We start from the raw sequence: 27459 nt of genomic DNA on the forward strand, positions 1-27459 counted from the left end.
GGCTTCAACCTCCCCGTCCCCCTCCGCCAGATGCTGGTAGCTCCCTTACCTCCAAGTCGTCTAGCAGACCTGCCTCTGCCCAAGGAAACTTTAAACTTCCCTTTGGAACCTTTCAGGCTAACAAGCAAGTCATAGAGATAGGTGGAGGAGGTTGCCATGGAAACAGGTCCACGGAACAGGGTTCGGGCGGGGGAGGGCCGAGGCGCCGCCTCCAATTGGCTCAGCGGGCGCGCAGCGTTCTCTTTGCGCACATGCGCAGTGGCGCCGAGGCGAGGTCGCGGCGAAGCGGGGGCGCGGTGGGTTCCGGGCCGGGCTTTTCAGGCAGGCCTGGGCTGCGACGTGCGGCTGCTGCCGACACACGCTGTGCTTTCCGGGGAAGGGAAGTGGCGGAACCAGGGGCCCCTCTGCGGCGCGGGACTGAGCCCGCCACGCAGGCGCCCGCGCCCCCGCCGCCATTGTTGCCCGGGGCCTCTCGGGCCGCTCCGGCTGCGCGTCCGCCGGTCCCAGCGACAGGTAATGATGTCGCGGGCGCCGGAGCGAGTGTCCGCGCGGTCAGGGCCAGAGCCCCAGCCCGTCCACGCGTGGGCGCCCTGCTGGCGGCCTGCGGGGAGGCGAACACGGTGCGGATGCTGCTGTGGGGGCCCAGTCCCGGCGCAGCGCGTCGCCGGGTCCCGACTCCCCGGCTGCCCGCGACCCTCTGGCTAAAGAGGAGTTAGGGACACCCCCTGTGGAGGGGCGAGGGGGCGAGGCCGGCGCAGTGTTCTGCAGGGCCTTGTAAACAGTTGGCTTGGGTGACACGGCTGTGGTTGAGAAGGGCTCAGTTGGAGCCCGTGGACAGGTGTAGTCGGTTGTTCTCCAGGGCAGACCTATTCTGAGGTTTTCTTCGGAATCCTGGTTTCAGATTTATTCATAAGGAATTGTCTCCTGTAGAAGCACCTAATGGGCTTTAAATCACACCACTCTCTTCTACTTCTTTCCAGTCCAACCAGCTTGTCTCCTCGGCCCCGCAGATAGTGAAAAGCTAGAATAGGCTGGCATTAATATGCAAAGCGAGTAAACAGCTCGCCCTTTTTTCCTGACAGTTCCCTTGGGAACCTTGAGCACTTTATTAGGAAGAAATCATCTTCCTAGTTCTAATAGATTTGTTCCGTTGTATTGAGAATCAGTCATTACAGCTTCTGTATCAGTGACTAAAATACTGAAGCATTTTTTTCTATAAAGTGTTTAATTTCTGTTTCAACAAGTTGGAAGTTTTATCTGTTGTTTGCTCATGATTCAAGTCTTTGCTTCTATCACCACCTTGTTATGGCAGTCCCAACCTCCTCCCTAGCAGACTGCATTTATCTTACAAGTCTAAGGGCATAAGAGAGAGAGACCAAGGTAAAAGTCTATGTGTGTTTATCTGTGCACACTGGATAGTGTATTTTTGTTTGTGTATGTGTATAGCAGAGAGCACCACGAATTCTTGACCTCGTGGTCTGTTCTTGTGTTTCAGGGTCTCTTAACCATCCCTGCAAGTTCTGGGCTCAGAATTTGTAACAAAGGCTGCTAACTCTACCTTCACTCTGTTCTGACCCTGGCTGCAGCAGCCCTTGATATAATGTCTTTGTGGCTCTAGCATGAGTCTTCAAGCAGTTGGCTCACTACTGGAGAAATAAAGGATACTGCTAGATTGACTCTCCTGTCTGTAGCAATGTTAGCCCCAAGCAAGAGGATGACCAGTTCTTCACGCTCCCAAATCCTTCTAATGTGGAAGCCAGACAAGGCTCAGACTGGACCCCACAATGTTGAAAAGGAAACCCTTGCTTCAAGACTCTTGCGTGACGCTGAAACCTGTCGACAGAATTTTAGGAATTTTCCATACCCAGACCTGGCTGGTCCTCGAAAGGCATTGAATCAACTCCGAGAGCTCTGCCTTAAGTGGCTGAGACCTGAGATTCACTCAAAGGAACAAATCCTGGAGCTGCTGGTGCTGGAACAATTCCTGACCATCCTGCCTGGGGAGGTTAGGACTTGGGTGAAGTCCCAGTACCCAGAGAACAGCGAGGAAGTGGTGACTCTGGTGGAGGATTTGACTCAGATTCTAGAAGAGGAAGGTGAGGATTACAGAGCAGAGAGGGGAGTAATCCTGGGTGGTCAGAGAAGGCAGGTGGCATATCAGAGAGCAGCCCTTTAAAGAAATTAGGGAGAACGAACGTCTGTGAGTGAGTGAGAGCAAGCTTTAACATGAACCCCATCCTGCGTGCTGTTCCCCTTCAGATTGCCTGGAACCAAACGCATTCTCTAAACCCAAAGGAGATGTGTCATAAAACAATGACCAGACACAACCATATTACCCCAGTGTGAGCCCTCAGGAAGGTTACCTACAGAGGCTTGAACCATTCTGCCAATAAGTCGTTTGCCTTGTGAACTGGGTTTTACAGTAAGTAACATACTTCCAAATAGGTAGAAACGGGTCCAGAGAACATTTCCTTAGTAAGTAAAGAGATAACTCACAAAATTTACATCCATAAGAGTTTAGTAGGAAATTGTGAATTTGGTACATATGCGTCCCAGAGCAGACTTGTTTTTGAAGCCTGCAAATGATGTTTTAGGACAGGTCATTATCCCTTCCCTCTCACTCTTTGAAGTAGGAGTGCTGTTTTTGCTTTCCTTCTGACCTATCACTTTAAGAAAGGACAGGCATCTATTTGGCGAAGGGTTCCCTAGGCTGTTCAAATAGAACTAATCTCCATCGTGGTCTCTTTCTCTTCCCTAGCTGCTCCTCAGAACTCTGCCCTTCCCCAGGAGACCCCAAAGGAAGACCCCAAAGGAAGACATGCTTTCCAGGCAGGATGGCTAAATAACTTGGTGACCAAAGTGAGTTTTAGTTTCTTCTGTGATTTTAAAAGGCCTTGGTGTATGAGGACATTTTCTGTCGTGGCCCTCTAACTTCTGTTACCCCAAAAGTCCTCTCAAGGACCTAAGCCTCAGTTTTTCTCCTTAAGTCACCTTGGCCTTTTAAGGTAGGGGACTGCTCTGTATAGGGAATGGGACCCATTGCCTTCCCTTGACATGCCCTTCCTTCCTCTCTTTTTGACTTTAAGGCAGCAATATCGCCTAGAGGTTAAGGGATTGACCTCCACAGCCAGATGGGTCTAGGTTAGATTCCTGGTTCTGCCATTGAACCTGTAATTTGGGGCAAGATACTTAACCACTTAAGCCTGAGTTATTCAACTCTAATAAATAGATATTCCTCTTAGATTGTGAAGATTAAATATTATGAGACTTGTTAGCCTGGATTACAGTAAATAATCAATAAGAGCACAGTAAGATAAACAATAGTTACTAATATTATTTTTCCTCATTAACAAGGAATTAAAGGCCATGTATTATGTTGTGTTCCTATTGATCATGAGTCTGTGTTACTTTAAGGAAGAGCAACTCAGGCCACCTTAAGAGAAAGGTCTGCTGTAAAAATATACATGGTCTGAAATTGATAACCAGAGAGAAGTTATTATTTATAGATAATATGAATGTTTACCTGAAAAACCTAAGAAAATCAAGGGAAAAACTGTTAGAAACAATAATAGAAAATTTGAGTAAAGTGACTGCTACAGAAAATGGCTTACAAAAATTAATCACTTCCTGGGCCAGCCGGTTGCGTAGTGGTTGGGTTTGTGTGCTCCGCTTTGGCAGCTGGGGTTTACAGGTTCAGATCCCAGGTATGGACCTACACACCACTCATCAAGCCGTGCTGTGGCGGCATCCCACGTAGTAAAAATAGAGGAAGATTGGGACAGATGTTAGCTCAGGACCAGTCTTCCTCACCAAAAAATAAAAGTCACTTCCTTACATATACATAAAAATCAGATGATAAAATGAAATGAAAAATTCCATTCACAGTATTACCCCTCAAAATTTAAAATAGCTAGGACTAAACATGGTATAAATTTTGCAGTACCTTCATATCCTATATCATTCTATAGGACGTGAAAGAAGGCTTGAATATAAAAAACTGTCAGGGGCTGGCCCCGTGGCCAAGTGGTTGGCTTCGTGCGCTCTGCCTCGGCAGCCCAGGGTTTCGCCGGTTTGGGTCCTGGGCACGGTTTGGGTGCCACTGGTCTGGCCATGCTGGGGCGGCCTCCTGCATGCCATGGCTGGAGGGACCCACAACTAAAAAAACTATGCGGCTGTGTACCGGGGGGCTTTGGAAAGAAAAAATTAAAAATTAAAAAAATTAAAAACTGTCAGTTCTCCCTAGATTATAAACTTAATGTGATTTCAAAGTCCCAATATAATTTTGTAAAGAAACTTACAAAGTTCATTTGAAAAACATGCAAGAGTAATCAAGAATATTTTTTTAACAAAAGTAAGAGCAAAGAGGTCACTAACCTTACCAGTTGTGAAATGTATCTAAAAGTACAGCAGTTCAGCAGTATGGTTATTGGTATCAGTTTTATTTTAAAAAGGAAAGAAGGGCTCTTATCATCATAGAGCACACAAAAATAAAACTTCAAATTATAACACATTGAATTTATTCTTAAGGCAAATCTTGAAAAACAAAACCATTCAACTCTGTCATCTATGTTTAAAACCCTTGTTCTTTAAGATGGAGCCACCAATGCAGGCACTAGTGGCAATCAAAAATGATAAATTTACTTTATTTTCAAACTTCCCTTGAGGGCAATTCAGGTATGCTCGTCCATACCTTGAGTGAAGGTTTTGACTAAATAACCTTTAGGGTCCTACGAAAGCTCAAGATTCTGTGATTACCTGGTGTTATCACTATCCCCATCCTGCTAGTCCTTGAACCAAGTTAAGTTATATTTGATGTTTTAGGAATCAATGACATTCAAAGATGTGGCTGTGGATATCACCCAGGAGGACTGGGAGCTAATGCGTCCTGTACAGAAGGAACTGTACAAGACTGTGACGTTACAGAACTACTGGAACATGGTTTCTCTGGGTAAGCATCATCTGTGCCCACTCCTCCTCCCAGCACACGCACCAGAGTATCTTTACTGTCCTTGGTTGTTAAAAATAGGTTGGGCTTCTAAAGCACTTTGCTGAGAATGGGGTCTAGAGATGAATGTGCTCATCCTATTTGGGTACAGACATGGCTATGTTCTACTCCCTTCTCCCAAATGAAAAATCATTAAAAACTATGATGCACAGCTTCACGGGGCTGCCACCCATTGCTGCACCTTGCCCATTTCCTTCTTCCCCCGTGGTCTCCATGCACATTTCCTCCAGGGTGGCAGGAAATTTTTATCCTACCTTTGAAAAGGGCAGCGACCTAATTCATTAGATCATGTCCATCAACTGTTATTTTCCTATGGAGCTCTGTCCTTATGGATAAGAAGAAGTCAGGTAATAAAATTTGAACAACTGTTTATCTACAGGATAAAACTCATTATATTCCTCCTGAACAGGACTTACAGTGTACAGACCAACTGTGATTCCCATATTGGAAGAACCGTGGATGGTGATAAAGGAAATTCTAGAAGGCCCTAGTCCAGGTGAGAGAATAACCAGCAGATGAGATTCTTTGTGCTTAAGATTCTCTATTATCCTAAGTGTGCTGAGGTATATTTTTAAACACAGCCAAGTCACTTTCCACAAAGACATCCTAGCCTGTCAAGAATGCTGAGCTGTTGGCACTGCTTCCTTTACAGAGGCCATCTTCAGGAAGAGGTTTTCCAAATGTCATTTTTATACCTTTCCCCCATGTCTCAAATTTTATCCTTCTCCATGACCCCTGGGTCCTGTCACTTAAAGTTTTGTCTGGGATCAAAAATTTTAAAAATACATAAAGCCAGATAAATACAGACGGAAGTCTCCCTCCAGTTTACCACATGCACGCAGTCCTTACACCTCCCCAACACACAGCCACTCTTGTTTGTTCCTAGTTTATTCTTTCAGGGGTTTACTTTGCTTTGTTTGCATAACAAGTCAGTATAGAAATATTTTTCCTCCATTTTCCAAAATAAATGGTAGCATACTGTACACACAGTTTTGTCCTTTGCTTTTTTTACTTGAAAGTACATCTTGATAAGTGTTCCAAATGAGTAGGTAAAGAGCTTCCTTGTTCTTTTTTTAAATATCTGCATCAGATTTTATGTGTGACTCATAACTTACTGAACCTGTGCCCCATTGATGGGCTTTTTGGTTATTCCCATTCCTTTCTCCTTCCTCCACAACAGCTTCATGTGAATGATTTCAAACCTGCGGAAGAGTTGCAGGAACATTCAACACCTGTATGTTTTTTACCTGGCATCACCAGTTGTCATCATTTAGCCACTTTTGCTTTGTCTCCATACATACACACACACAGTTTTTGCACTGAACCATTTGAAAGTTAGTTGCAGGCGTCGTGACATCTCACACCTAAATAATTCTGCATCTGTCTTCTCAGAACGTGACCATTCTCCTACATAAACACACCATTCTCTCACTCCAAGTATTTAACATACATACAATAATGTCATCTAATGGATAGTCAAATACTCAGATTTTCCCAACTGTCCCAAAGTATCCCTTATAGATGTTTTTCTCCCCAGTGCAGGAGCCAGTCAGGAATCACATGTTCCACTTGGTTATCTTGTTCTTTAGTCTTTTAATCTAGAACTGTTCCCCAGCCTTTTCTTGTTGCTTTTTTTTAATCTTTCATGATACATTTTTTGAAGCCTTGAGGCCAGGCTTTTTGGAGAATGACCCACAATCTAGCTTTGCCTGATTGTTTCCTCCTGATTAGATTTAAATTAAACATTTTTGCCAAGAATACTTTATAGCTGTGTACTTTCCATTCCATTTCCTCAGAAGACACGTAATGTCAGTTAGTCTCATTGTTGGTGATGTTCAGTTTCATTAAGGTATTATCTACCAAATCTCTCCATTTTAAAGGATTTTTTTTCTTTGTTAGTAAGTTTAATCTGCAGATTGATACTTAGAGGCTACATGATTATTCTATTCCATGATAACCTTTTATTTAAGGTTTTTAGCATCCATCGATGATCCTTACTTTATTACATTGCTGGTTGCAGAATGGTGATTTTCTGATTCAGTCATATCTTCTAAACAATTAATAGCATTCTTTTGTAAAGAATAGCTGTCCCTCCTCCCACCCCATTTTTATGTGTATATATCACTATAGACTGACAGAATTTTTAAGAATTTATTGTTAGTCCCTGAATTCTAGTTTGGGGGTTTGTTTTGATGCTCAGTTGTGCCAAATTTGGTCAGTGGGAGCCTTTTTTTTTTAATTGAAGTATAATTCACATATAATTTTATGCTAGTTTCAGGTGTACAACATAATGATTCTGTATTTGTATACACTGCAAAATGATCACCACAATAAATCCAGTTACCATCCATCACCATACATAGTTACAAAATTTGTTTTTTCTTATGATGAGAACTTTTAAGATTTACTCTCTTAGCAACTTTCAAATATGCAGTACATATTCAGTGTTATTAACTGTAGCCCCCATGCTGTACATTAAATCCCCAGGACATATTTATCTTATAACTGGAAGTTTGTACCTTTTGACTCACTTCACCCATTTCACTTACCTCCCAATACCCACGTCTATCAACCACCAGTCTGTTCTCTGTTTCTATGAGCTTGTTTTGTTTTGCTTTGTTTGTTCTTTTGTTTTTTTTAGATTCCACTTAAAAGTGACATCATGCAGTAGTTGTCTTTCTCTGAACGAGTGAAATAACTTAGAATAATGCCCTCAAAGGTCCATCCATGTTGTCACAAATGGCAAGATTCCATTCTTTTTTATGGCTGAGTAGTATTCCATTGTGTATACATACACCACATCATCTTTATCCATCCATCAGTGGACACTTAGGTTGCTTCCATATCTTGGCTATTGTAGGTACTCCCATGGACGTGGGGGTGCATGCATCTTTTTGAATTAGTGTTTTTGTTTTCTTTCAATAAATACCCAGAAGTGGAATTGCTGGATCATAGAGTAGTTCTATTTTTAATTTTTTGAGGAACCTCCATACTGTTTTCCATGGTGGCTGCACCAATTTACGTTCCCACCAACAGTGTGCAAGGGTTCCCTTTTCTCCACATCCTCACCAACACTTGTTATTTCTTGTCTTTTTCATAATAGCCATTCTGACAAGTGTGAGTTGATATCTCATTGTGGTTTTGATTTGCATCTCCCTGATAATTAGTGCTGTTGAGCATCTTTTCATGTGCCTGTTGGCCATCTCTATATCTTCTTTGGGAAAATGTCTATTCAGGTCCTCTGCCCATTTTTTAATCAGATTGTTTGCTTTTTGGCTGTTGAGTTGTATGAGTTCTTGATATATTTTGGATATTAATCCCTTATCAGATATATGATATCTGATATGCAAATGTTTTCTCCCATTTGGTAGGTTGCCTTTTCATTTTGTTGATAATTTCCTTTGCTGTACAGCAACTTTTTGGTTTGATGTAGTCGCACTTGTTTATTTTTCCTTTTGATACCTTTGCTTTTGGAGTCAGATCCAAAAAAAATCATTGCCAAGTCCAATGTCAAGGAGCTTATTGCCTATATTTTCTTCTAGGAGTTTTATAGTTTCAGGTGTTATGTTCAAGTCTTGAATTTATTGAGTTAATTTTGTGTGTGTGGTGTAAGATAGTAGTCTAGTTTCATTCTTTTGCATGTGGCTGTCCACTTTTCCCAACACCATTTATTGAAGAGACTGTCCTTTCCCGATTGTATATTATCGCCTCCTTTGTCATAGATTAATTGACCATATATGCATGGGTTTATATCTGGACTCTCTGTTCTGTTCCATTGATCTATGAGTCTGTTTTTCTGCCACTACCATACTTTTTTGATTACTATAGCTTTGTAATATAGTTTAAAATCAGGGAGCTTGATGCCTCCAGCTTTGTTCTTCATCAAGATTGCTTTGGCTGTTTGGAGTCTTTTGTGGTTTCATATAAATTTTAGGATTGTTTGTTCTGTTTCTGTGAAAAATGCCATTGGAATTTTTGATAGGGATTGCATTGAATTTGTAGACTGCTTTGGGTAATATGGACATTTTAGCAATATTCATTCTTCCAATCCATGAGCACTGGATGTCTTTCCATTTACTTGCATCTTCTTCAATTTCTTTTATCAGTGTCTTATAATTTTCAGTGTACAGTTCTTTTACCTCCTTGGTTAAATTTATTCCCAGGTATTTTGTTCTTTTTGATGTAATTGTAAATGGGGTTGTTTTCTTAATTTCTCTTTCTGATAGTTTGTTGTTAGTGTATAGAAATGCAACAGATTTTCGTATATTGATTTCGTACCCTGCAGCTTTACCAAATTCGTTTATTAGGTCTTACAGTTTTTTGGTGGAGTCTTTAGGGTTTTTGATATATAGTGTCATGCCATCTGCAAATAGTGACAGTTTTACTTCTTCCTTTCCAATTTGGATGCCTTTTCTTGCTTTTTCTTGCCTTATTGCTCTAGCTAGGACTTCCAGTACTATGTTGAATAAAAGTGGTGAGAGTGGGCATTTTGTTTTGTTCCAGATCTTAGAGGAAAAGCTTTCAGCTTTTCACTGATGAGTATGATATTAGCTGTGGCCTTGTCATATATGGCATTATTTTGAGGTATCTTCCCTCTTTACCCACTTTGTTGAGAGTTTTTATGGTAAATGGATGTTGAATTTTGTCATATGCTTTTTCTGCATCTACTGAGATGATCATGTGATTTTTGTCCTTCATTCTGTTAATGTGGTGTATTACGTTGATTGATTTGCAGATGTTGAGCCATCCTTGCAGCCCTGGAATAAATCCCACTTGATCATGGTGTGTCATCCTTTTATTTTATTTTATTTTATTTTGCTGAGGAAGATTTTCCCTGAGCTAACATCTACTGCCAATCTTCCTCTTTTTGTTTGTGAGCCACTGCCACAGCATGGCCACTGACAGACAAGTGGTGTAGGTCTGCACTCAGGAACTGAACCTGGGCCTCCAAAGCAGAGTGTGCCAAATTTAACCACTGGGTCACTGTGGCTGGCCCTATCCTTTTAACGTATTGTTGAATTTGGTTTGCTAATATTTTGTTGAGTTTTGCATCTATGTTCATCAGGGATATTGGCCTGTAGTTTTCTTTTCTTGTGGTGTCCTTGACTGGTTTTGGTGTCAGGGTGATGTTGGCCTTGTAAAAGTAGTTTGGAAGCATTCCCTCCTCTTCAGTATTTGGAAGAGTTTGAGAAGGATAGGTATTAATTCTTCTTTCAGTGATAGAATTCACCAGTGAAGCCATCTGGTCCTGGACTTTTGCTTGTTGGTAAGTTTTTTATTACTGATTCAATCTCCTTACTATTAATTGTTTTATTCATATTTTCTATTTCTTCATGATTCTGTCTTAGAAGGTTGTATGTTTCTAAGAGATTATTAATGTCTTCTACATTGTCCAATTTGTTGGCATATAATTGTTCATAGTAGTCTTTTATGATCCTTTGTATTTCTGTGGTATCAGTTATAACATCTCCCCTTTCATTTCTGATTTTATTTATTTGAGCCCTTTTTTTTTTTCTTGGTGAATCTAGCTAAAGGTTTGTCAGTTTTGTTTATCCTTTCAAAGAACCAGCTCTTAGTTTCATTGATCTTTTCTATTGTCTTTTTAGTCTTTATTTCATTTATTTCCACTCTGATCTCTATTTCCTTCCTTTTACTAACTTTGGGCTTCTTTTGTTCCTGTTTTTCTAGTTCCTTGAGTTGTAAAGTCAGATTTTTTATTTGAGATTTTTCTTATTTCTTGAGGCAGACCTGTATTACTATGAACTTCCCTCTTAGAACTGCTTTTGCTGCATCCCATGAATTTTGTGTTTTCATTTGTCTCAAGGTATTTTTTTATTTCCGTTTTGATTTCTTTGTTGACCCATTGGTTGTTCAGTAGCATGTTGTTTAATCTCCACATATTTGTGACTTTTCCATTTTTCTTCTTGTAATTGACTTCTAGTTTCATACCATTGAGGTCAGAAAAGATGCTTGATGATTTCAATCTTCTTAAATTTATTGAGACTTGTTTTGTGGCCTAACATGATCTGTTCTGGAGAATATTCTATGTGCACTTGAGAAGAATGTGTTTTCTGTTGCTTTTAGATGGAATGTTCTGTATGTATCTATTAAGTCCATCTGGTCCAATGTGTCATTTAAGGCTGGTGTTTCCTTGTTGGTTTTCTTTCTGGATGATCTATCCATTGATGTAAATGGAATATTAAAATCTCCTACTATTATTGTATTGCTGTCTTTCTTTCCCTTTAGCTCTGTTAATATTTGCTTTATATATTTAGATGCTCCTATGTTGGGTGCATAAATATTTATAAATTTTATATCCTTTTGTTAGATTCACCCCTTTATCATTATGTAATACCCTTCTTTGGTCTTTTATTACAGTCTTTGTTTTAAAGTCTATTTTATCTAAGTATAGCTACCCTAGCTTTCTTTTTTCTATCCCTTCACTTTCAGTTTGTTTGTGTCCTTACATTTGAAGTGAGTCTCTTGTGGACAGCAAATGGGTCTTATCCATTCAGCCACTCTCTCTCTTTTGATGGGAGAATTTAGTCCATTTGCATTTAAAGTCATTGTTGATAGGTATGTACTTATTGTCATTTCCTTAATTTTTTTCTGGTTGTTTTGTAATTCCTTTCCTTTCTTCTTCTCTTGCTCTCTTCCTTTGTGGTTTGATGACTTTCTTTAGTGTTACGTTTAGATTCCTTTCTCATTATCTTTTGTGTATCTACTGAAGGTTTTTACTTTGTGGTTACCATGAGACTTACATATAACAACCTATATTTATAACAGTCTATTTTGTATTGATAATGACTTAAGTTTGAACACATTCTAAAACTCTACGTTTTTACTCACTCTACCACATTTTTATGTTTTTTGTATTTTGTTTTTTGTGAGTTTTTGCGGAGGAAGATTAGCGCTGAGCTAACACCTGTAGCAGTCGTCCTCTACTTTATACATGGGTCCCCGCTGTTGAGTGGTGTAGGTCTGTGCCCAGGATCTGAACCCACAAACCCAGGACGCCGAAGTGGAGTGTGCTGAACTTAACCACTACACCACAGTGCCAGCCCCCACATTTTATGTTTTTGATGTCACATTTTACATCTTTTTATTTGATGTGTCCCTTAACTAATTATTTTAGAGTTATTTTTACTACTTTTATCATTTAACCTTCATACTAACTTTCTACATGATTAATCCACTATCTTTACTACATGTTCACCTTCACCGGTGAGATTTATACTTTCATATGTTGTCTTGTTGCTAAATAGTGCCCTTTCTTTTCAGCTTAAAGAAGCCCCTTTAACTTTTCTTGTAAGGCCAGTTTAGTGGGGATGAACCCCTTTAGCTTTTGCTTGTCTGGAAAGCTCTTTATCTCTTTCAGTTCTAGACAGCTTTGCCAGGTGGAGTGTTCTTGGATGGAATTTTTTTCCTTTCAGCACGTTAAATATATTGTGCCACTCCCTCTGGCCTGAAAAGTTTCTGCTGAAAAATCTGCCCATAGTCTTATGGGGGATCCTTGTATATAACAAGGTGTTTTTCTCTCGCTGCTTTAAAGAGTCTCTTTAACTTTTGACATTTTAATTATAATGTGTCTTGGTGGAGATCTCTTTGGGTTCATATTATTTGGAACTCTTTGGGCTTCCTGGATCTGAATGTCTGCTTCCCCCAGGTTTAGGGACGTTTTCAGCATTATTTCTTCAGTAAGTTTTCTGCCCCTTTCTCTCTCTCTTGTCCTTCTGGAACTCCTGTAATGCAGAAGCTTCATGTTGTCCTATGAGTCCCTTAAGCTATCTTCCCTTTTTTAAATTCTTTTTTCTTTTTGCTGCTCTGTTTAAATGAGTTACACTGCCCTGTCTTTGAGATCACTGATCCTTTCTTCTGCTTCGTCTAGTCTGCTGTTGAACCTCTCTAGTATTTTTCAATTCAGTTATTCTATTCCTCAGCTCTATGACTTCTGTTTGGTACTTTCTTATATTTTCTCTTTGTTATAGTTTTCACTGTGTTCAGCCATTCTTTTCCCAAGTTCAGTGAGCATCTTTATGATGATTACTTTGAACTCTTTGTCAGGTTAATTACATATCTTCATTTCATTAAGATTTCTTTATGAGGTTTTTATCTTTTTTTTGTTGTTTGGAACATATTCCTCTATTTCCTCATTTTGCTTGATTCTCTGTTTGTTTCTATGTATTAGGCAAAACAGCTGCTTCTCCCAGTCTTGAAGGAGTGGCCTTATGTAGGAGATGAACTTTGTCTCTTGAACTTTGTGATTGTCCCAACAGGCTGATTTATTTTTAATAGCTCCAGTTGTTGCGGGTGTGCGAAGACCTGTCAGTGTTGCAGAGGGAGGATCTCAGTCAGCACCTAGCCTCAGGCTGATGGGAAGCCAGATCCCCAGGCAGCAGCTTTTAAAGTATATAAATATATACAGTCCTGTGGGACCACAATCGTAAACCCTGTTGGCCTCCAGATCAAGCAATCTGGAGGTCTCCCCTGTGCAACAGTTACAAAAATTGGGGCTCCAGAGGATAGTATGAGCTCCTTTCTGGGAGGTACCTGCGAGCCATAGCAAGGCACAGGGAGAGCACAAAGATAGCATGTCCTGTCCTATCTTCCCTTTGAGCACCTCTGTGGCCTCCTGAATGTGTGGCCTCCTGAAATATGTGGCAAACTGAAGCCGGCTTCAGGCTGAGTGAAGCTCCCAGACAAGCAGACAGGCCTTTCACAGGAAGACTGGGAGTGTGTTTCAGTCTACTGTCTGTGCAGCGCGCTGGAGGTGGTAGCTGCCAAGAATTGTTTCCGATTATTACAGTCTTGGACCCAAGAACACAGGCCCTGCTGGCCACCAGAGCCAGGCAACCAAGGAACGTCCCCTCTGGCAGCCGGAAAAACTGGGGCACCAACACGCATAAGAACTCCCCTCCAAAACATACTGGCACTCTGGAGCACAGCAGAGGGAGAGCGTAAAGATGGTGCCTGCCTGTGAGGTCTCTGGAAAGGTTTCCAGTCAGCTCCTAGGTCTGTAAGTAGTAGCCTGTCCCTCAGGCTGCAGCTATGATGATAAGCTTACACTCCTCTCTCACAGAGAGACTGGACTCCTGAGTCTGTTGCCTCTCTCATGCCCTGAGGGTAGTGGCTGTTTAAGAATTTTTTCTCTGTTGGTCATAGTCTTGTAGGACCTGTGAGCATAAGCCCTGCTGGCCTCCAGAGCCAGGTGATGCAGAGTTGTCTTTTGGCAGCAGTTGCACAAATCAGGGCACCAGAGAAAGCTATAAGCTCCACTCTGGGAGATAGCAGCAAGCTGGAGTGAGGCAGAGGGAAAGTACCAAGACTGCACCCACCAGACTGTTTCCCGAGAGCACCTCTAGAGGCCCCAGGAGTAGGCCAGACCAGGAACCTGCCCCTCAGGCCACAGCTCCTGGAAGGCACTTAGACCTCCTCCTCAGAAAGACTGGGGGTGTGTTTCAGTCTGCTGTCTGTGCAGCGCACTGGGGGTGGTAGTCTGCTAAGAACTGTCTCTCCAATTGTTATAGTCGCCTGGGACCCAGGAACACAAGTTCCCCAGGCCTCCAGAGCCAGGCGCTCAAGGTGTGTCCCCTGGGCTGCCACTGCAAACACTAGGGCACCAGACGTCAGTAAAACCTCCTCTCTGGGAGCTACTGCCACTGTGGAGCATGGCAGAGGGAGAGTGCAAGGATGGCGCATGTGCACCAGCTTTAGCGAGGCAGAGCGCAAAAATGGCACCCACCAGTGCCTCTGTCCCAAGAGAGAATCTCAACAGTACCCTGCCTCTCCAGCAGATGCTTTAAGATTAGCAAATGAATCTCCTTCACAGATAGTCTGGGCCCTGGGGCAAGTGAGTCTGCGTTTGAGCCCTTCAAGAGCTGTCTCTCAGTTCGATATCCCCACCCCCCTCCCCGGTTCTGATGGATGCGAGTCCCATTGGTTTTCAAAGCCAGATGTTTTGGGAACTGTCTGTCAGGTGCAGGTCTTAAGGGTTGAGGTTCCTGATGTGATGTATGAACTTTTGGCTCCTCAGGGACAAGCTTGGATCTGTGAGATCCCTCCTAATTGTGGATCGCCATGCCAGGGTAGGATTGTTGGTGAGACTCGTTCAGCCTCTCCTGCCCGCCTTGATGTGGCCCTTTTCTCCTTTGCTGTGAAGCAGCTCTTCAGCTAGTTTTCAAGTCTTTTCCAGGGGGAGTTGTTCCAGATATAGCTGTAGATTCAGTGTTTCTGTGGGAAGACGTGAGTTCAGGATCTTCCTATATTGCCATATTGGACCACCTCAGTAGGACCCTTTAAAACCAGATCCAGTGTCTTTTTAAGATGTCCCCATTAGTCTTTGAGCATTTCCTTGCTTTCTGGCACAACATGTTCTTTAAGCTGACCTTGTGCCTACCTTAGACCTGGAATTTCTCTAAGGAGCCATGGTTCATTTTAACGGGGAATAGTACTTAGAAACAAAGATCTGGGCGGTAAGTGTGCTGACTGCCATGGGTACCATTGCTTCTAGATCTGTTCAGTGGATAGAGCTGGGAAATATGTCTATATATATGTATGAATGTATGTAGTGTTTTTTTTAAATCATGAGTTAATACTGGTAACTCTAATTCAAATCCAACACTACAAGGGTATTCCATTTTGTATCTCCCGATATTTCATTTTGTATTTCCTTTCCCATACAATGAGTAACCTGGTTCCAAACAGTATCAGTATATTTACTCATTTGCTCTTTCATATAATACACACTAAAATGGTTTCATAATTATATCAATATCACTACTAATAACAAACTAGGTAAAGTTCAAAGTTTTGTCCTTAGGATTTATTCCACTAAGAGTATACAGAATTCTGGGTTCAAAAGTTACATGAATGCTTTCCTTCTGGTTATCTGAATAGTTTGATATACAGTTAAGTTTGTTGATTCCATTTGTGTTCAATTTTAATGTTTTCTCTATTTCTTGGTTTTTTATTTAATTTTATGTTTTTGAGTATGTAAAAATGTTAACATGGTTCAGAAGTCAAAGCTATACAGAAAGTTCTGCACTCCCATCCCCTCTGCCCTGTTCCCATCTGTTCTCTGTAGGCAACCATGTTCATTTGTTTCTGGTTTATTCTTTGCAGAAGTAAATCATAAGTATGTTTTTATATCTCCTTTTGTATACAAAAGAAGTACACTATACTCTTTTGCATTTTGCTTTTCTATTTCCTTTATTTTAATTTAAGGCTCTGACTTCTAGTATATCATACAATATTGATGCTAGAATACAGCATTCACAGTAAATTAAGCAATAATGACAGAATATAATATGCTACCTTAGAGTGAATTGCTTCACTTTTTAAAACTTTATCTGTTTTTTAAACTTTAACTTATCTGGTCATTAGGTATTTTAAGGGTCATACTACTTGAAAAGCAAATTCTCATAACTTATGGCCTTCCTTGCCTTAGTTGGCAGAATGACACAAAATACACGTATAGCACACTTAATTCTTTGGGGAAAGATTTCAGCACACTCCCAACACTGAGAAAACATACATGGCATAATGGAAATAAGCCTGGACTAGAGTCGGGATAGTCTTCTGGGAGGCACTGCTGTTCTGGGACCACTTTGAGTTGACTTCTCAGGATGAGTTTTTTAGATCATTCAGGTGGCATGAGTTAGGGCTGTAAATCCACAATGGGGGCAGTTTATGCTTAGATATTTGGGGGAGAGATTTTTCTCCCACCAAAGAACACTGAGACAGAAAGGCAAGTTCCTTTTTTCCTTCTGTAGAGATGAGCTTTTTGGGGTTTTGTTTGTTTTTTTTAGCCTGTCCTTATACAGAATGTAATGCAGAGTGTCACCCTCCTTCCAGGGTTGGGCTCCAGGCTTTGTCTTCTGTCCCCTAAGCCCCTTGCACCCTCAAGCTTAAGGAGGATTGAGGAGTCATCTCAGGCAGTCAGCTTCAACTCTTGCTAACTTCCTGTCTTCCTGTTTTTACTTGATTTTTGACCTCTGAGGATTTTACTTTCTTACCAGCTCAGAGATAGAGGATAAGTTGAACCTCTAGTCAGTCATACTTCAGGAAATGGAAACTTTGATAATTCACAAATAGAGTAGTAGTATTGGTCTTTGATGGCCATTCCTGTCTCAGAACTTCTGTAGTTCTTTATATTTATACAGGACCTAGCCATGCTTTCAGGTTCAACTCAAGTTATACCCTCCCCCACAAAGCTTTCCTTGATTACCCGAGTCAACACTGACCCCTTTTATGAGGAATATTATACCACTCTTTGGCCCTGTTGACCAACAGATACTGCTGACTGATGCTTTTTGGTTAATTATATACACATATTTAAGCTTAATGGTTAAAGATTTCAGTTTCTAAACTTCCAATAAACTGATTGGTTTAAAAGTGTATGCTTATAGTAGCAATTTCTTTATGGTCATTGTTCAAACTTGTTACTTTAAGCTTCTTTATAACTTTAGCACTTTCTTTTCAGGTATATGGAACAGACTGTCATAGACTGATTCTGATTACATAGAAGTTAAACTCAGCTTCTAGTCCTATCTCATCTTTTTTATGTATATATACACTCCTAACCTATACAGTCCATTAACATTCTCATTTTGTTTTTTTAGAGGGGGAATAACAAATCCTGGTTTGATAAATGTTGTTTTTAAATTTTTTCTTTTATAAAAGTAATAGAACTACATTTCTAGTACTCAATAACAATAAAAATAATATAGCCAATTTGTTGAAAATTTTAAAATATTTTTAAAAACCTATAATCTGATTGTTAGCATTTTGATAATATTTGTCTAGTTCTAATGAGTTTTCATGCTAGTTATGATACTGCTTTTTTCATTTAACATTACACCTAAGAATTTCCTAGTGTCAACTCTGATTTTTGTATTTGAATCAAAGGAATAAAAGTAGTTTGTAAATTGAGGCAGTACAAGGAAGCAAAATGAAATATGTCTCCCTCCCTCACCCGTTACCAGGACCTTCTCCCCTTAGATGATCACTGTCTGTGTGATAGTGTGTGTGTGTGTCTATAATGCACAGAGCATATCTTTACAGAGATGGCATCTTCCTCTACATGCTGTTATATACCTCTTTTTTTCACTTAATGTATCCTACCCACCATTTCATACCAATGAACATTTTTATCATTATCAATATTCCATTATCCCCTATGCTGTCTAGTCCTTTATTGATGGACGATTCTATTGAATGGATATATATGCAAAGCTGTTATACTTTGATCTGCATCTTAGAAAGTTTCTGAACTACCCAGTACCATTTTTGCTATATTATAAACTCCATATTTGATTATATTTCATTATATAATTCTTAATATTTACAAGTTCTGTGTTTCCTACCTGACTTAAAAGGAGAAAGGTATTGTAACTTAAATTTGTTTTAATCCTTCATAACGGAAACATAATGGGCATCAACAAATACATACATGATGGCTTTGCAGCCAGGTTTGGGGTCAGAGTCTTTTTGTTATATGTATGTATGTGCTTCCATTTGAGTTCACCTTTTTACAACAAGTTATTGTCATTTATTTTATCAAGTCAGTTCAGTGGCCACCATATGCAAAGTCTTGGGCCATTTTCTGAAGGAGATGTAAAAGAAGGGTAAGCCATTTCCAGAGTTTACATCTAAGTTGGAAATATAAGAAACACACAAAATTGTGAAATAATAATATAAGGCCAACTTTTGTCGCAGCCTCAACATTATTATGGTTGAACCATAAGAAACTGCTGATATTCAACCATATTGACCTACAGAAAAGGGAATTTCATATGATTCAACCTATTCTGTACTTTAGGATTCTAAGGAGAGAGAAACATGAGCTGGGCCATGAACATCTTTTTTAATAGGTGGAGAAGGTATCATAAGAAAAGGCCTAGGGGCTGGCCCCATGGCCGAGTGGTTAAGTTCGCACGCTCCGCTGCAGGCGGCCCAGTGTTTCATTGGTTCGAATCCTGGGCGCGGACATGGCACTGCTCATCAAACCACGCTGAGGCAGCGTCCCACATGCCACAACTAGAAGGACCCACGACTAAAATATACAACTATGTACCGGGGGGCTTTGGGGAGAAAAAGGAAAAAAATAAAATCAAAAAAAAAAAAAAAGAAAAGGCCTAGGGGCCAGCCCAGTGGCACAGCGGTTAAGCGTGCACAGTTCTGCTTCTCGGTGGCCCGGGGTTCACTGGTTCGGATCCTGGGTGTGGACATGGCACCGCTTGGCACGCCATGCTGTGGTAGGCATCCCACATATAAAGTAGAGGAAGATGGGTACGCATGTTAGCTCAGAGCCAGTCTTCCTCAGCAAAAAGAGGAGGACTAGCAGTAGTTAGCTCAGGGCTAATCTTCCTCAAAAAAACCAAAAAGTACTAATGATGTATTCAAAAATATTCATAATATCAATAAAATTAATTTAAAAAAAAGAAAGAAAAGGTCTAGAGTCTGGAATTAGCATGGCACCAATAGAAGATTATGAGGAAGTAGTTTTAACTTATGTGGGTAACTTTGAACTTTAAAGTTAAGCTGAATGTGAGGTGTGGTGGAAGATATAGTAGAATAGAAAAGGCTGGATTATTTTGGGACTAAAGGTCAAGTGGAGGTAATTTGAACTTCTTTTGTCTCTCTTTCTTGAATTTTTGTCCTTTAAGCCACTGATCCTCAAACTTTAGTGTGCATCAAAACCTCCTAGAGGGCTTGCTAAAACTGATTGCTCAGCCCCACTCCCAGAGTTTCAGATTCAGTATGTCTGGGTGGGGCCCAATAATTTAACGTAGTCCCAGCTGATAGTGATGTTCTGCCAGTGGTCTGGGAACTGTACTTTGGAGAACCATTGCTTTAGGCTATAGAAGAATTACTAAAAACATTTAAGCAGGAAAACACTCCATGAAGTTGCTTTTGGAATATTATGTAGAATTGTGCAGAGTAGGTTGGAAGAAGGAGTGATGACATTAGCATGCCTACTTTATGAACCCATTGTATAAATTATAATGTATGTAAGTAATTATGTAATTCAAGTCATCCCAAGTTATCCCTCACAGTCTTCACCAGTTTCTCTTCTCAGCTCTGTCACCTGACCTAACCTATTTTATTTACTCTGTGCCCTTGCCAAATAGTAAGGAGCCTCTCCTTTTTCAAAAGTTTAGTCTCCTGTTTTTCTTCCCTTTTATTCTCCTTTCCCAAGTGTTAAGGACCATGTTATGAGGTTGTCAGAACCATAGTCTTTTTAGGCATTTTACTCATGTTCATTATTTTGTTTCTGTTTTGGCAGTTTCCTTTCTCCAAATAGAGAAAAACTTTTATTTTCTTTTTATTTCAGAACGGGAAACAGAAGCCCAAGAGCATACTCCAGTTAAAAATATTTCTAAACTCACAAAGGATGGAACCAGGACCATCAAATTGGAAGAACGATTTGACTATGATGACAGATTAGAGAGGCAAGCAACAGATAGCTTCAGGAAAATTCCCACTAATGGAAGAGATTTCAGGTTGAAGTCAGTCCTTTCACAAGAAGATGACCCTACAGAAGAGTGTCTTAGTAAATATGATATATATAGAGAGAGTTTTGAAAAGCATTCAAACCTAATTATACAGTTTGGTACCCAATCAGATAATAAAACTTCTGTGTATAACGAAGGCAGGGCAACCTTCAGTCACGTCTCATATGGTATTGTACATAGGAAAATACTTCCTGGAGAGAAGCCTTATAAATGTAACGTGTGTGGAAAAAAGTTTAGGAAATACCCATCCCTCACGAAACACCAAAGTACCCATGCCAAAGAGAAATCTTATGAATGTGAAGAATGTGGGAAAGAGTTCAGGCACATCTCATCCCTTATTGCACATCAGAGAATGCATACTGGAGAAAAACCGTATGAATGCCACCAGTGTGGTAAGGCCTTCAGCCAGCGTGCACACCTTACTATACATCAGAGAATTCATACAGGAGAGAAACCCTATAAGTGTGATGACTGCGGGAAGGACTTTAGTCAGCGGGCACACCTTACTATACATCAAAGGACACATACTGGAGAGAAACCATATAAATGCTTGGAATGCGGTAAAACCTTCAGCCACAGTTCATCACTGATTAATCATCAGAGAGTTCATACTGGAGAAAAACCTTATATATGCAACGAATGTGGGAAAACTTTCAGTCAGAGTACACACCTCCTTCAACATCAAAAAATACATACTGGAAAGAAACCATATAAATGCAATGAGTGTTGGAAAGTGTTTAGTCAGAGTACTTACCTTATTCGACATCAGAGAATACATTCTGGAGAGAAGTGTTATAAATGTAATGAATGTGGAAAGGCCTTTGCTCATTCCTCAACTCTTATTCAGCATCAAACTACTCACACTGGAGAGAAATCCTATATATGTAACATATGTGGGAAAGCCTTCAGCCAGAGTGCAAACCTTACTCAACATCATAGAACACATACTGGAGAGAAACCGTATAAATGCAGTGTGTGTGGGAAAGCATTCAGCCAGAGTGTACACCTTACTCAACATCAGAGGATTCATAATGGAGAAAAGCCCTTCAAATGCAATATATGTGGGAAAGCATATAGACAGGGTGCAAATCTTACTCAACATCAAAGGATTCATACCGGAGAGAAACCCTATAAGTGTAATGAATGTGGGAAAGCTTTTATTTATTCCTCATCACTTAATCAACATCAGAGAACTCACACTGGAGAAAGACCCTATAAATGTAATGAATGTGATAAAGATTTTAGCCAGAGAACATGCCTTATTCAACACCAGAGAATTCACACAGGAGAGAAGCCCTATGCATGCCGTATATGTGGTAAAACCTTCACCCAGAGTACAAACCTCATTCAGCATCAACGCGTTCATACAGGTGCCAGACATCGTAATTAACACAGGAGACTTCTTTTAGGTTTTACAACTTAATCATTTAAGTTTTATTTTGTACTCTGTGTGTTAAAAATTATTCAAAAGAAGTGCAATATATGTTAGATATTACTCAGCAAAAGTATCAGAATTAGTAACGTGGATATAACCTATTTAAGTTTAATGTGAAATTTAAGAAGAAAACTACATTCACTTCTCAACCTTTATTTGATATCAGTTTAATTCATTCCAGAAAGAAACCGTATGAAAGAGCACTCAAAAATCTGTAACTCACCAACTCTTGCTGTATTTCAACTACTTCTTAATGAGGCCTTACGAGTGAAATTTGGGAAAGCTTCCATCAAGTAGAGATTTCACACTAGAGAGTAATCCTGGGATGATAGAAAAGAAAAAGCTGCTTTCAGGCATCCCAGCTTTGAAGCCTTAAATATGTAAAGGGTTCCCTTCCCCTTTTTACTTCCCTGTTCCTATCATGTCATAACTGCCATGTGGAACCAGTAGGTTTGCCCAAAAAAAAAACAGTTGAAAGTACCTTAAAGATTTCTGTGTAACCACTGTTTAATTACCCTTTCCTTTAAATACTGAAATATTAAGGGAAGAAAAGCTTAATGAAAGATCTGTTAGGATAGAGAAACTAATGTTGTGTATATAACTCTTAGACGTGTACAAATTTAGTTAAACCCAAAAATTAAACACCCAAGCTTAATTTAATCTTTAAAACATATTAACCTTAGTTTCACTAGGTTCTGACATCTGTCGTCCTAGAGGAAAAAATAAGAATACAATTCTCATTTTTTTTACCTGACTCCTAAATTCCTAACTTAAGGTTCCCTTTTGACTGTTTTACTGTAAAGAGTCCATTTCTTCCACTGAAACACGTGTTTCTTGAGTGCCTACTGTGCTCAGGCCCAGACTTTGTAATGGGATCCTTTCAGGGCTTGTATATAGTGCTGAGAGTCACAGCTGACGTAAGCAACAGAAAGCTTTCTAAAGTGATGAAAGATAAAGGAAGGACATGGTCTTAATTCCTGGGTCCTGGAATGAGCCTAAGAAACCTGCTAAATGGGTTGCCGAATAGGACCGTCTGTCCCAAGACAAGAAAGTAATGGAAGCAGCTATTTAAATAGTGTGAGGATAAGTAAGTAATGGGAAATAGCTTTGAGTTCACTGTGGAAAGTGGGTCAGGAAAACATCAAGGTGAAGACTTAACAGTGAGGAAAGAGAATATACACAGCTAACGGTTATAACATGTTATTGGACTTGATTTACCTGAGAAAATAAGAGTGACGAATTAAAAAAATCAGCCTGTTGTTTATATAAGAAGAAACTAAAAATGAAATGACTGATTTTAAAGGAATAATTAGAATTGGTACTTCTTCATACGTGTAAGTAAAATGGGGATTACTCTTAAAATATCAGAAAAAAAATTTCATTGGAAAAAGCATTGATGCAGAAATATCATTGATGGCAGATCATAACTGAGTTTGTGTGGTCCTAAACAACATAAAAGGAAAACTAGCAGAAATAGAAATAGAAATAGGTCAAAATACTAGAGTAGTCCCCCCTTATCTGCGGTTTTGCTTTCTGTGGTTTCAGTTGCCCACAGCCACAGTCCAAAAATATTAAATGGAAAATTCCAGAAATAAACAATTCATAAGTTTTAAATTGCGCACTGTCTGAGTAGCGTGATGAAACCGTGTTGCCGTCCTACTGTGTCCCACTCGGAATATGAATCATCCCATTTGCTGGATCCCCAACCATCGACATGGTCATGGCCCGATGATCCTCCTCCTGACATATCAGAAGGTCAGTAGTAGCCTACCGCTATGTCACAATGCCTACGTCATTCACCTCTCTTCATCTCATCACATAAGCATTGTGTCATCTCACATCATCACAAGAAGGGTGAGTACAGTACAATCAAATCTTTAGAGAAGGACCACATTCACATAACTTTCATTATAGTATGTGTTCTATTTTATTGTTAAACTTTTATAGTACCCTAATTGTAACCTTTATCATAGTAGGTATGTATAGGAAAAAAGTAGTACATATAGGTTTCAGTACTATCCACAGTTTCAGGCATCCACTGAGGGCCTTGAACACGTCCCACATGGATAAGGGGGCACTCCTGTATTGTATTTAATATCCACAGCATTCCACTATCAGAATATAAGACCATATACTGAGAGCTGAGATTTTATCTTTTGTTTCTTCAGTGCCTTGCGAATGGTGGTCAATGTGTGTTGGTTGAATTAATGAATAAATAAGTAGAGTTGAGTAACAACGTAAAATTAACATATGGAGTGAAATTGGTAGAATTTAAAATACTTTTTTGTGCATACATAAAGAAATATAAATATTGGTGATTTACTGGGTAATAGGAACTTAAAAATGAAAAAGCAGAATCCCCAAATCTTAACAATGCGGATATTCCTAAAGAGATCATGGGACATCTTTGCACAGGGAGTTTTCCTGAGCTAGGTGAGGAAAAATTGATAGAAATCCTGGTGCTGTGAATATCAGTTTAAGCACATGTTGACCATGCAGCTTCATTGGGACGTTACTGTTTTTATAAACATCCTACAAACAGGTGCTGAAGGGAAGACCTGGGTGCTAGCATCTTAAAGGCTTTCTTGTTGAGTCTTTTCTTCAAGAAGTTGCTTTCTGTCATCCTCACATTAGTTAACCTTGATGTCGTGGAATCATCACAAAGTGTAGATTGTCTCCAGATTGCATAACACTCAGATTATGCTTATGCCGTAGTAATGTTAAAAAATAACCGTTGTAGTTAAGATGCAGTTTTTATAATGCTACTTCACAGCTTACACCACACGTTTTTCTCCTGGAGTGAATGTGTGGAGTATTCAGCGTCCATAGCACCTTTCTTTGCATTCATTTGTATTTCCTGCCTTGGTGTGTTTTATGTAAATAATGCATTTTATAAAGTCTTCCACTGAGGCAACTGATGCCCTATAAAATAATGGGATAATAATGATAGTGAGAATCCTAGATCTTTGTCTATTTTTCCCACTTTTATAGTTGTCTAACCCACATGTAATTCGCTTTTTAGAAAAGTCTTATTTTCCACAACTTTTGATTATGAAAATGTTCAAATAGAAAAGTTAAATAATAAAACAAACTGTATATCCACCATCCAGATCAAAAATTAACATTTTGGCATATTTTTTAGTGAACAATTGGAAAGTAACTTACAGACAGGACATTTAACCCCTAAAAACTGAAGCACGCATCTCATAAAAAAAAAGACAGGCTTTTACACAGCCACGCTACTGTTACACACCTCAGAAATGAAAGTAATTCCCTGATAGCTAATGCTTAGTCCTTGTCGAAGTTTTCCCTGTTGATCTAGTCAAGTTTCACACGTTATATTTGATTATTATGTCTGTTTCATCTGTCTAGACAGTCTCCCACCTTTGATTTTTTTCCAGGACTTTTTTTTTTTTTTAAATAGAGCACACGTCAGTTGTAGAATGTCTCACATCCAGGATTTAACTGCTTGTTTACATGTCGTTTGTTTATCTTGTTCCTGTAGTTTCTATAAATTAGCAGTTAGGGCCAAAGGCTTGATGAATTCAGGTTAAACTTTTTTTTTTAAGTATGCCTTTTTTTTTGGTGAGGAAGACTGACCCTGAACTAACATCTGTTGCCAATCTTCCTTTTTTTTTTCTTCCTCCCCAAAGCCCCGGTACATAGTTGTATATCCTAGCTGCAGGTCATTCTGCTTCTTCTATGTGGGATGCCACCACAGCATGGCCTGATAGGCAGTGTGTAGGTCCGCGCCCAAGATCCCAACCAGCAAATCCTAGGCTGCCGAAACGGAGCATGCAAAGTTAACCAGTCGGCCACGGTGGGGGGGGCAGGTTAAACATGTTTCCGTTAACAGTTCACAGATATATTTCATATTGCATCACATCCAAAGTCTCATTAATATCCACTTGACGCACTGTCACTGATGCAGATTTGATCACTCAGCTGAGGTGGTAACCACCGCATCTTCTTAACGTAAAGCTATGTTTTTCTTGTTGCAATTAAATAATCTGTGGACTGACACTGGCAGCATATGGACAGCCTGTTTACCAACAACCTTTCATCTGGTGGTTTTGGTCTCCAATGATGATGATCCTTGCCTGAATCAGTTACTTCATCAAGATTTGCAAAATGGTGATTTTTCTAGTTTTGTCACTTTCTGCATTTACTGACTAGCATTCTTCTGTACAGAGGAGCTTTCTTTCATCAACTGGGAATCCACTAGAGCCAGGGTCATGCTCGGTTCTTTTCCTTTAATTATCAGTTTTCAGAGTAAGGAGTTGGCAGTGATGACAAATGATTCCATGTGTTACAGTCAATTTATGATTATTGTTTCTGATGCTCAAGTATACCAAATTTGGCCAGTTGGAACCATTCAAGTAGCTCTTAATGTCTTTTGACATTCCCTCTCTAGTCTTTGGGCACTTAACTTGCCTTCTAATACAAGACAGCTCAGGTTCACCTTGCACTTTCAATGCTACAGATATGGAGTGAGCCATTTCTCCAGGAATCCCTGGCTGTTTTTAATAGGTAACTATTTAGAAACCAAGATCTGGGCACTAGGCATGCTCAATGCTGCTGGGGTGTCATTAGCAAGTAGCCTTTGACTCTACAACAATTCAACTTAGTTTCCATAAAGACTACTGTTTGCACTCATTTCATCAGTTACATAGTATCTCATTGTGTATTGGGAAATATAATCACATGCTGGGACAAACTATTTTAGGAGCAAACAACTGAGTCTTGTTAAGCCTGCAACTAAACTGAAGAGAACAGAAGTGTTATGTGTGATAGAAGAAAGCAGCAAACTTAACCACAAGAGGTCTTGTGCCAAGGCCATGAGCAGCTTTTACAGAGTGAGGAAGCTTCTTGGGTAACCTGGCAAGCAGGTTAAGTAGAGAGCAGTTAAGACAGTGACTAAATGCATGATACCTGCTATATTGTGTTTTAACCATTGCATATCTTGATAATTTACTGTATTTATAAGCTAATCACACTCCTTTCCCATCACATTCCTTAAGGCAAATTTCTGATCTAAATTTGAATTCTAAGGGTCTGTTTCATGTGAATCTAAGTACTAGTTGTTCTTGCTAAGCTTTTATTTGGTGCTTAAAACTTTGAGACTATTAGATTTCATTCTTTGACTATATCTTCTGGTATCAATTTACTTGTATGTGCCTGTAAATATACTTAGTCTTCTATTTCTCTTATTCTCCTCAGGACTCTATATTTCTCTATAATCATTAGCCCCTTAGAAACTATAAGCCATTAAAAATGGCAAGCATGTGCACTATAGTGATACATATAAATATGTGTGTAAGCTTGTAAGCAACATTGAGTCCTGTGTGTGGATGGGGAAAGTGATGCCCATGATGCTGAAGTGGCTTTCCTGAGGTCATATTGTCATACAGTGACAGAATAAGGATTGGAACCCATGGCTCCAGCACTTAGTTGAGTTATTCCTGGAAAATAATGTTAAATGAAAATTCAGAGCACAAAAAGTA

The 27459-nt window shown here is 39.7% G+C and overlaps 1 protein-coding gene across 3 annotated transcripts; it reads left to right on the forward strand.

Moving 5' to 3' along the window:
* Positions 1-222: 222 nt before the first annotated feature.
* ZNF287 (zinc finger protein 287) lies at positions 223-23569 on the forward strand. Of its 3 annotated transcripts, none has more exons than XM_070563514.1 (6): positions 224-513; positions 1496-2096; positions 2759-2859; positions 4822-4948; positions 5415-5501; positions 20340-23569. In XM_070563514.1, the coding sequence occupies exons 2-6, from the start codon at positions 1694-1696 to the stop codon at positions 21908-21910; spliced, it is 2289 nt and encodes a 762-aa protein (XP_070419615.1). In that variant the 5' UTR covers positions 224-513; positions 1496-1693; the 3' UTR covers positions 21911-23569. The 3 variants fall into 3 exon arrangements, with proteins under 3 accessions (XP_070419617.1, XP_070419615.1, XP_070419616.1); XM_070563515.1 differs by having other exon boundaries at positions 248-1380; XM_070563516.1 differs by lacking the exon at positions 1496-2096 and having other exon boundaries at positions 223-513.
* The last annotated feature ends 3890 nt before the right edge of the window (positions 23570-27459 follow it).

The sequence above is a fragment of the Equus przewalskii genome, chromosome 10, assembly GCF_037783145.1.
Source record: "Equus przewalskii isolate Varuska chromosome 10, EquPr2, whole genome shotgun sequence".
NCBI classification, from domain to species: domain Eukaryota; kingdom Metazoa; phylum Chordata; class Mammalia; order Perissodactyla; family Equidae; genus Equus; species Equus przewalskii.

What these genes read in the sequence shown, in the direction of transcription:
- ZNF287 (XM_070563514.1), top strand. Translation starts at nt 1,694, where the DNA reads ATGTTAGCCCCAAGCAAGAGGATGACCAGTTCTTCACGCTCCCAAATC. An exon ending in CTGGAACATGGTTTCTCTGG is followed by an intron (nt 4,949 to 5,414) that starts GTAAGCATCATC and finishes CCTCCTGAACAG; the next exon opens with GACTTACAGTGTACAGACCA. An exon ending in TCTAGAAGGCCCTAGTCCAG is followed by an intron (nt 5,502 to 20,339) that starts GTGAGAGAATAA and finishes TTTTTATTTCAG; the next exon opens with AACGGGAAACAGAAGCCCAA.